At 42.5% G+C, this 10298-nt stretch overlaps 1 protein-coding gene across 3 annotated transcripts; it reads right to left on the minus strand.

The window, feature by feature from the left end:
• Positions 1-991: 991 nt before the first annotated feature.
• RWDD2B (RWD domain containing 2B) lies at positions 992-6304 on the minus strand. Of its 3 annotated transcripts, none has more exons than XR_014510646.1 (5): positions 6179-6304; positions 4335-4563; positions 4185-4252; positions 3088-3846; positions 992-1501 (listed from the first exon to the last, which is right to left on the minus strand). XR_014510646.1 is itself a non-coding variant. In XM_083438639.1 (5 exons), exons 2-5 carry the CDS (start codon positions 4539-4541, stop codon positions 1267-1269), a joined length of 873 nt encoding a protein of 290 aa, XP_083294765.1. In that variant the 5' UTR covers positions 4542-4563; positions 6179-6304; the 3' UTR covers positions 992-1266. The 3 variants fall into 3 exon arrangements, 2 of the variants coding, with proteins under 2 accessions (XP_083294765.1, XP_083294766.1); XM_083438639.1 differs by having other exon boundaries at positions 3484-3846; XM_083438640.1 differs by lacking the exon at positions 6179-6304 and adding an exon at positions 5879-5984 and having other exon boundaries at positions 3484-3846.
• Positions 6305-10298: the final 3994 nt, after the last annotated feature.

Below are 10298 nucleotides of genomic sequence, written 5' to 3' on the forward strand. Positions count from 1 at the left end.
AGTGGAGGATCTGGAAGGTGGATCTTTTCCTGAAAGCCTGCTCATCACTAGTTATTTTCCCTGTAACATGCCGCTATAGGATACTGGATGTTCAAAAGTTGTGTTATAGGTTCACACATGACAACAATGAGGCCTTAGACTCCTGACCTACAGATGTTCTACATATAAGCATACACTCAGGAACTTCCAAGTTTCACAGAAGGTGGAAATATAAGGCATAAAGTCTGAAATACCTACTATAGGATTAGGGATAGCCATCATATATTTGACACAAGCTTTTATATTTTACACCTCTTTCATATTCCCCTTACTCACTTTTTTCCTAACCGCCTGATCATTTTGGTTGCTCTTTTCTCCGCCTTTTCAGCTCCACAGTATCCTTTCTGAGATGTGGCAACTAGAACAGTACATAGTATGCCAACTGAGGTCACACAATAGATTTATATAAATGCATAATAATATTGGCAGTGTTATTTTCAATCCCTTTTCTAACGATCTCTAAAATGGAATTCACCTTTTTCATAGCTGCCACACATTGGGTTGACATGTGTTGGCACCAGAGTGACAGCCACCTGTAAGAGGTGTAGCAAACCTGTCATAAAGGTTTTGCCTATCTATGAGTAACACAAGCACAACCTACCTACCTACACAATTTTGCTACCCCTAAAGTGGAAACATGATGATGTAGTCAACCTTGCAAGTGGGTTATGTGAAAAAATAGCTATCATATTTTGTGATGTGCAGACAAGAACAGATAGAAGTTCATACTGTGCAGCAAAACTAACTGGTTAGTTTTATCAAAGCCTATTTATTTCAACGAGTTTCCTAATTCTGCAAAGGATTACGCTACGTAGGTATTTGAGATTATGGGAATTATTTACATGAATAGATCAACTGCACTGCTTTTATTGTTTATCATTGGCATTAAAATGTTATTTTAAATTAAAATCAAACTTGTTTCGACATTCATAATTTATCAGATGTAAATGAGTAAAGTTCTTAGTATTTATTTTTTTAAAAAAAAGTAAAAACATAGGACAAGATCCAACATTACACCAGTGGATGTGATTGGATTTTCTCCTGCCAACCCACTCCCCAAAATGCTCCAGAAGGTCCCACAACACATTTGGGATGAAAAGGGGAGGGGAGGAGGTACACGTCCTGTTGTCATAAACAGAAGCGGAACACCACAATTACATGTCACCCACAGAGGACTGCTAAAGTTTCATTTAAGTGTTCCATGTGATTTTTCCACCTCTTGATGATCTATTGTCCTTCAACTCCAAAGTACAGTTGAAAAATATCACCACATCCACTGTCAAGTAAAAAATGATACAATTGTCCCAAATCCATGTGATTTCCTCTGGCACCATGTGCATCAAATATTTTTTCTTCAAAAGCAAAAAACTTCTTTTGTTTTTCCATTTCAGCTTCAGTCCCTTCTAAGCAAATGTCTTCTCTGTGACGTATTAAAATTCTCTGCCATGATAATCTTCTGATTCTAAATTCAATGAGAGAATCACAAATTTAGAAAACACAATAAGCCCTACCAACTAAAATTACTTCTGACTTCGTCCTGTTGAGGCCAATGGAATTTATTAGTCACAATTAACTTAAATCCTAGTGTTTTCAATAGAACTTAAGACATGGGCTAATATATTCTGAAACTGTAAAAGGAACAATATTACAAAAATGTGACAAACCTTTCTTTATATATTCTTAGAAGCAAAGTGTTGCATTTATTACACCACAATATCCATTACAATACAGTGGTACCTCAGGTTACATACGCTTCAGGTTACAGACTCCACTAACCCAGAAATAGTGCTTCAGGTTAAGAACTTTGCTTCAGGATGAGAACAGAAATTGTGCTCCGGCAGCGCGGCAGCAGCAGGAGGCCCCATTAGCTAAAGTGGTGCTTCAGGTTAAGAACAGTTTCAGGTTATGAACGGACCTCCGGAATTAAGTACTTAACCCGAGGTACCACTGTACTCCGAAATCTGTTTTCTATTATATTCTATTATAATGAAAGTGGGTAACTTATATAAATTACAGGGGAAACCCTCCTAGGCACTTATAGAGTTGGAAGAGACTACAAGGTTTATCTAGCCCAATCTACTGCAATGCACATTTCGCCAAATGTGGGGCTCGAACCAACTCTACCATGCTCTACCAACTTTAATATATTTATATATAACCCCTTACTAAATAAATAGATTTTAGTGGATGGTCAGCCTCCTTGCCACTGAGGGGACTATGATTTGAAAAGAGCCTATTTTCAGTATTCACATTACATGTTAGTGGTTGAGGTGATGAATATTCTCTCTTGAAAGAGGTTGTGAGAAAAAGAATGAAGTCACTGGTGAAGACTAGAAGCCATTTACTAGTTTATACAGTGGTACCTCGGGTTAAGTACTTAATTCATTCTGGAGGTCCGTTCTTAACCTGAAGCACCACTTTAGCTAATGGGGCCTCCTGCTGCTGCCACGCAGCTGGAGCACAATTTGTGTTCTCATCCTGAAGCAAAGTTCTTAACCCGAGGTACTATTTCTGGGTTAGCGGAGTCTGTAACCTGAAGCGTATGTAACCTGAGGTACTACTGTAGTTCCTAAGCATACTTATACTGCCTTCCTCACAATGCCACCAGAAAGATTTTGGCAACAAAAAGAGGCCTGAACAATGGCTTGAAAGTTTCTTCTGACATTAAGGTCTTGGATTGCAACTATGTCTGGTCTCAGGACATAAATGGAATTCTTACAATTCCCATATTGTTACTGATTTAAGGTCACACCCACATTGTGCATTTAAAACAGATGGCTTCCTCCAAAGAATCATGGGAACTGTGGCGTGAAGGGTGCTGGGAATTGTAGCCCTCTGGGTGGTAAACTACAGTTCCCATGTTTAAGTCATGTGTTTTAAATTTGTGAATTTAAATATGGTACCCTCCAGATCTTGTAGACTACAACTCCCATCAACCCCATCCAAAATGACCCAACAGTCAGGGATGATGGAATCTGCAGTCCACAGCATTTGGACAGCACCGTGTTGGCTACCCCTAATTTAAGTGACCATCGTATTCCTACAAACCTTTGAAAACTTATATTCGATGCCTTGGTCACCCACGTACGGCTCTACATCTCTTGCCTCTACTTTCTCAGTTTCTTCTGCCAACAGAGAGCTTTCCATCATGTTTTTCTTGGTGATGAAACAGTCACTGACAATCTCATCATGCCATCCCTCTTCTGTGAGGTATGCGCACACAGGACTTTGAAATATGGAGCCAATTTTTACTTGGCAAAAAAAGATCAAGCAACTGCCTAATCACAGTGCTAAATTATGGTGCTGTAAAGTATAACTGGCAGAATAAGCACAGGAAGGATTCTGAATATACAGTGAAAAATATTAGTTTCAGGAATTTATGACTGAAGTAAACCACCAAAAGGTAGCAACTCAAGAATGCAAGATATAAAGTGAAAAACAAACCTTGCCCAAAACTCCTCACACAGGCTTTGCTGGCCCTCTACACAAATGATACCTGGTTTCCCAGGCATGCTAAATCCAGACAGAGACAGTTCCTTAGCCCAATCAACTATATTCTTTCTTTTGTGCTTGTTATAAATGTGATGACTGTAAATCCATAGTCTAGTGAAAACATTATCTGACTTCTGAATACTTGATTTCATCATGCTGGAAGATGAGGGATCTCTGCTGATGTAAGCAGTGCCATGTTCTTTAATCCATTCTCTTGCACTTAATATGCAGACTTCACCAGCACAGTGTGTCTTCAAGTAGGTTATAAGATCTGTGTTCAGCTGTACCTGCTGTGATCGGCTTATAGATGGAGATCTAAAGGGGGAGGAATGATGGCATTGTTTAGAATACAAATGAAAGGGTTTTAAAAATGGAAGAATCTAGTTTTCCTTAATTATTGGGAATGCTCTAGGGTGACCTTAGGCTCACACAATCTCCTTCCCTTTCTTTCTTCTTTGTGTGTGAGGGATAAAGTTGGAATCTTTAAACTTTGCTTTGGGGGAGGGAGGGAGGATAAATCCCTGAATTCTCACTGCGGTCATTAGACTTATTATACTGCATAAGACAGTTAAATGCAGACTTTATATTACAACAGAATAAACAATGCATTTCAACCTTTAGGCCACTTTTCTCTGTATCAAAATATGTAGTACCTGATAGTAATTTCTGGAAGAACAGCTGGGTATTTTAATGGGAAAGCACAAAACAAAGAAAGTGGAATCTAGAAAGGAATTCAAAGAAACAGAGATTACTAAATATCTAGTCTCAAATACCATACTTCATTCAGAACGGTGATGCCTTACCTTATTTCCATCTGCAGTGTCTAATTCTAAATTCAATGTAAACTGTATTTTTGATGATGGCACTTCCGAGGTGCATCTGTCAATGTGATCCTTCAGTTCTGCTAAAGCCAGTTGGTCAGTCACTTTAAATTCATCTTCATTGGGGAACATACTAGAAAGCAAATCTAATTCAGAAAGTTGTAGTTCAGCCTCTTCCAAGTTGCTCATTTTAGATAAGTTTATGTGATTCCTAAACAAGTTAGAGGGAAATAGTGTTAGTATTTGCAGCTTCTGGTGCTGTATATGGCTATATTTGATGGGACAAACACATGAAATCTTTAACTGGTTCCAGGATATTACCATTAATTTCTATGTCATTTTTCCACATTGAAGGAATTGAAACACAGATTCCCATCAACATCTTTTTTATTGGCAGCCCAATAATATGCACATTTACTTCCAAATGACTGCATTGGATTGTAAATTTGCATCCCAATCCTATGCATGTTCACTGTGATGAGTGTGGTTTACAGTGCATTCCTACACACAACCCAATACTGAAGTTTAAGATAGCAAGTAGTAGTTTCCTCAGGTGGGGGGGGTGCAACAAAGACCCAAGTTTCAAGTGAAAAGCTACTGCCAGTAGTTACCCTACTGCCTGTGGGAGGAGGCATCTTTGGATAAACTAGATTCAAAACCTTGTGGACTATGCCTCAATTATACCAGCCAGGAGCTAGAATAGCAAAACTCATACAGAAAAATACCACACACACTCATATTTTGACATGCCAGTTCCAAGCCCACAGGATTTGGGATGCAAGGGGCAATCAGCTACTTTTCTGATCTCTAACCAGGATGAGGATCACTCTGATAGTCCCAGATAAACTTGCATATGACTGCAGCCTTACATTGCTATCCTGTATATGCATATTCAGCAACGTCATATGGAGTTATATGAGATTTACTCCCAAGTAAGTGGATACAGGGCTACAGCCTTAGGTTCACGGATTATGGATCACTGATGAGTGTATCTTGTAGGTTATATGAGTTTCCAAAGAACAGTTAACAAAGATTTGAGGTATACATTGAAAAAATTTAGATCAGCGCCTGAAAAAGATTGCATAAGCATGGACCACGTGGCACATTCTTATGCATGTTTACTCAGCAGTATCTACCACATAGCCAGAGCCTTCATATGTGGATTGCAGCCCCGGATGTTGAAACACTCAACCCTACATTTTTTCATATTTCCAACTATCCAGGTCATCCTAAATTCGGCACTTTCGTTTCTGTGTAAGCAGACAGTCATCGGGGCATTTCTTTCTTTCTGATTAAGGGTTGATATTCCATGTTAGTGATAGGATAGAACCACTGCAATCAATTGATTTATTGTTACTAGGACTCCAATGACCCTGTTTCCATATTGTTAGATACAAATACTGTACACGGAAATATAAATCGAGCTCCACCCGATCCCAAATTAAAACATCTTGACTGCTTGCCTTTGCTGCTACCTTGTGATGGGGGGGGGGGGAGAGCACGCTGGCCAAAACCACACTAAAAACCTGGATTTCTCAGCAAAGTTCCCGCCTACGAACACCCTTCCCTTCTGCCCTGGAAAGTTCACAGCGAACCCGGAAGCTGGACTCGGTGTGGCTTGTTTATCCTTCGCTTCACTTTAGATCTGGACCACAGACTTCCTCCCAGGGAGTCCCTTCCCGGCAGCCAACGCACCGGAAGTTCCTGCTCAGCAAAGCGGCCCTTCTACGGTAAGAAATCTATGCTCGGCGAACCGTCAACTGCTCCCCCCCCCTTTTTTTTTGTGCCGCTCTACAGGACTGTTAATATCCGCCGCAAATATCCACCTCAGACGCAGAGATAGGTCGCGAACCGTTTAAATCCGGGACATTTCTTTCCGGCTAAGGAGCGCGGGCGACACCTCGGGACTCCTTTGCCCCATGCTGCGCAGTTGCTCGCTCTCCCCCCCCCCCCGCCCCACTTTGCCCTCACCGGCCGCTTCATTTACTTTCGTCTTCTTCTCCGTGACGCAGCGCAGGACCGTTTTCCTATTGGCTCTAGCTTTTGTCAGTAAGGGCAGACTAGGCGGGGTTAAGGTGACGTGACCAATCAAAGCTGGGGACTGCCTCCCACCCGGCAAGTTGCGGCGCGTTCTAGTAGAAATTGCAGCGAAGCTCGTTTTCTGAAGGGAGAGGAGAGCTGGGCCATTCGCGAGCTGCGTGTTTCTCCCTCGACTCTCAGACGGTGACGCGCCGCAGAGGCTGCCACGGAGCAGTGGGGACTGTTGGTCTCTCCAGGCATGCGGGGTGCTGTCGCGGGGCTTTATTTGTATCTCCTTCACCAGACTTTTCGCTTAACGGCTTGCGGGTGAGTAGTACCATCCCTCTTAAGCCCATGTAGTCGCAAAGGAGGCGGCGGCGGCGGCAGTGCCAGGTCTGCCTTGGCTTGGCTTTCTTGGAGAGGCAGAATATTTTGCCCTTCCAACCTGAGGCTGCCAACTTCTGAAGGGCTCTACTCCTGGGTATGAAGGGAGGGGAGGACAAGGTTTTGTGTGACTGCGCAGGAACACGAGCTGGGTCCAAGAAGTGCAGCACTCCGTGTCCGGTTAAGGAAAGTGGCCAATTCTCTTGCTGGCCTTTGGTCCTGCGCCTGTTAAAGGCAGCAGGACATGCAGAAGTTTCGCAGGGGGGCTATTTTCTTAAGATGGAAAGGCAGGCTTTGGGAAAGACAGGATTTGGCCCCCGCAATAATTTGAGCGCGCTCCCTGCCATTAACGTGCGCTAAGGAAATGGCACTGGCCAAGCAAGTCACGGGGATAAAAAGTCGTTGTTGTTTAGTCGTGTCCGACTCTTCGTGCCCCATGGACCAGAGCAGCCAGGCACTCCTGTCTTCCACTGCCTTCTGCAGTTTGGTCAAAAGAAGTTGTAGGGAAACGTTTTCACCGGTTTTAAGGTCTGCATGCAGGGCAGGTTAGCTATTTACAGTACAGTATTCCCAACACTTGGTTTTATTTATGGTTTTTTATATTTCAAATTGTCTTTTTAAATTGTCCAGTAGCACCTTATAGACCAACTAAGTTTGTTCTGGTATAAGCTTTCGTGTGCATGCACACTTCTTCAGATACACTGAAGCAGAAGTCACCAGACCCTTATACAGTCATACCTCGGGTTACAGCCTTTTCAGGTTGCGGACCACCGAAACCCGATAGTACTGGAATGGGTTACTTCTGGGTTTCGGTGTTCGCAGAAGCGCCGAATTGCAACCCGTGCATGCGCAGACGCAGGTTGCGAACATGCATCCCACACAGATCACGTTCGCAACCCGAGCATGCACTGTATATAGTGGGACGGTGGGGTGGGGTATTTCTCAGTAGGGTAGTAGGGGATGGGTGATTGGTTCAATGGGTATGGTAAACATGTTGATGACTGCAGTTAGTCCTACAGGAAAAAGCAAGGGATAGTATGCAGATGACCAAAAATAACTTTAGCATGTGTAATGAGACAAAAATCCAATATCTCTATTCAGACCAGGTCTCTCCGTAGTTTTCAGTTTGGTAATAAGTTGTAATTCAGCAACTTCTCTTTCAAGTCTATTTCTGAAATTCTTTTATAATAAGACAGCTGCTTTGAAATCTTGTATTGGATGTCCTGGGAGATTGAAGTGGTGTCCTACTGGTTTCTCTGTCTTGTGATTCCAGATGTCAGTTTTTTGTTCATTTATCCTTTGGCATTGGGTTTGGCCTGTTTGTCCAATATAGAGAGTTGAAGGGTACTGCTTCTAACATTTTGTATGTCATAAAATGCTAGCAGTAACACACTTGTGAAGAAACAGGTGTTTTCCTCCCCTCACAGCAGCCCAGTTGCTAATAATTCAGTGGATGCAAGGGAATGAGGATGTGTCCCAAACTGCTCAATAGCCATGCTTGTGTGAGCATTTACTTGTCTTATGTCATAGGAAAGGGCCTTAAATTTAAAACTTTATGCCCTGAATTGTGTTTAACTCCTGTCAGAACACGAGACTCTTAATCTCAGGGTCGTGGTTTCAAGCCCCATGTTGGGTTAAAAGATTCCTGCATTGCAGGGGGTTGGACTAGATTACCCTTTGGATCCCTTCCAACTCCAGAATTCTGGGAAACTAATTGAGTTAAAAGTGAGAAAGAAGCAGAAATATGGACTTGTAATATGGACTTACATCAATGTAAAAGACTGCTCTTCCCTTTTCCAGGGGTGCTGTTTCCACCCCAGAGATTGTGGTGAATAATAGTGCAGAAAGTTGAGCAAAGTACTCCAGGGGCTCGGCCTACACTGAATTTGTTTTTGTAGGGAGGAGAAGCCAGAGTAGGTAGACTATTTTGAAAACATATGTAAAGATGTCACAGTAGTCATTCTTGAGTAATCCCTACAGCAGTACAGTTATACTGTATTTGCAGAAAGTCTATTTATTTGTCAGCATGTATCCCCACTGTGAGGGACGCGGGTAGCGCTGTGGGTTAAAGCCTCAGCGCCTAGGGCTTACCGATCGAAAGGTTGGCGGTTCGAATCCCCGTGGCGGGGTGCGCTCCCGTTGTTCGGTCCCAGCGCCTGCCAACCTAGCAGTTCGAAAGCACTCCCGGGTGCAAGTAGATAAATAGGGACCGCTTACTAGCGGGAAGGTAAACGGCGTTTCCGTGTGTGGCTCTGGCTCGCCAGAGCAGCGATGTCACGCTGGCCACGTGACCCGGAAGTGTCTCCGGACAGCGCTGGCCCCCCGCCTCTTGAGTGAGATGGGCGCACAACCCTAGAGTCTGTCAAGACTGACCTGTACAGGCAGGGGTACCTTTACCTTTTTTCATCCCCACTGTGCAGGCAGTCTATGGGGATTGGAATATGAACAGCCCTAAACTGTTCATAGTTAACACACACAAAAATGCATTTACCTTTCTGATTACTGTTGTGTTAAAAAATAATAATCAAAAACCAAGATTAGGATCTGAAAGCTGCTATAGGCATGGCCAGCGGATCTTTGTTGTTCAGATTATTTTTTAAAATAGTCAAAAGTTTGCTCTGTGTCCTGGCTATTCCATATTGGACACATGAAGCTAAGTCACATGTTTCTCAGGATAATTTCCAAAATAGAATGTAAGTTCTATATAATCAGGCTAACCTGTCATTTGCCAAGGGAAGCAGCAACAATAGGAGCAAAATATGTACAAGCATATAGAATATGTGGTAGAGGTAACAACAAATCAAGACCACCAAAACCTGTACTACTGAAGTTTGTGCTGGCAAATAAACATGTTCCCTAATATTTTCTGTTGCAGAACGTTACCTGTTTCTGAGTGTTCCCAATACAACAGAGAGTACATTTTAAAGTATCTAAATCAGAGCTTTCCAAACAGTGTGTCACGACACGTTAATGTGTCGGCTGCAGTGTATAGGTGTGTCGCATGAACACTCCCTGAGCTCCTCCTGGGGTCAAAGCGTTAGTTTAAGCTCTGGTTTGCTAGTAAAACTGAGTTTCTGTGACGAGAAATGATGCATGTCCCAAAAGTGTGTCACCAACTTGAAAAGTTTGGAAAGCTCTGATCTAAATCCACACCCTTATATTGTAGCATTTTGTAGTTTAGTATGTGATATCCCATCAGACTAGCTTAACCTGCTGTACTAGAACATGACACTTCACTTCATATTTAGTCTCTGAAATATTATCTGTCGCACTTGTATGCATGTCAGTAATTTTATTTATTACATTTATATCCTACTTTTCCCCAAAGAAGCTCAAGGCAGTACACAGGGTGCTCTCCCATTTTATCCTCTCAACAACACTATTGTGACAAAGAAAAAATGACTTGCCTGTGACCACCCAGAGAGCTTTAGGGTTAAGCATGGATTTGAATTCAGTATCTTTGCGGTCAAAAGTCCAATGTTATATAATAGACTGCATGAGCACTCTCATTGAGTTGCAGCCTTCCTGTACACAATGGCACAT

This window comes from Podarcis tiliguerta, assembly GCF_965153285.1.
Source record: "Podarcis tiliguerta genome assembly, chromosome: 4".
In the NCBI taxonomy this organism is placed as follows: domain Eukaryota; kingdom Metazoa; phylum Chordata; class Lepidosauria; order Squamata; family Lacertidae; genus Podarcis; species Podarcis tiliguerta.

Bases quoted from the DNA above. Each gene is read 5' to 3' on its own strand.
- RWDD2B (XM_083438639.1), bottom strand. From the start codon at position 4,541: ATGAGCAACTTGGAAGAGGCTGAACTACAACTTTCTGAATTAGATTTG. The intron at 4,253-4,334 runs GTAAGGCATCAC...ATTCCTTTCTAG, and splicing joins ACACTGCAGATGGAAATAAG to ATTCCACTTTCTTTGTTTTG. The intron at 1,502-3,483 runs GTTTGTTTTTCA...CATTGAATTTAG, and splicing joins TGTGAGGAGTTTTGGGCAAG to AATCAGAAGATTATCATGGC.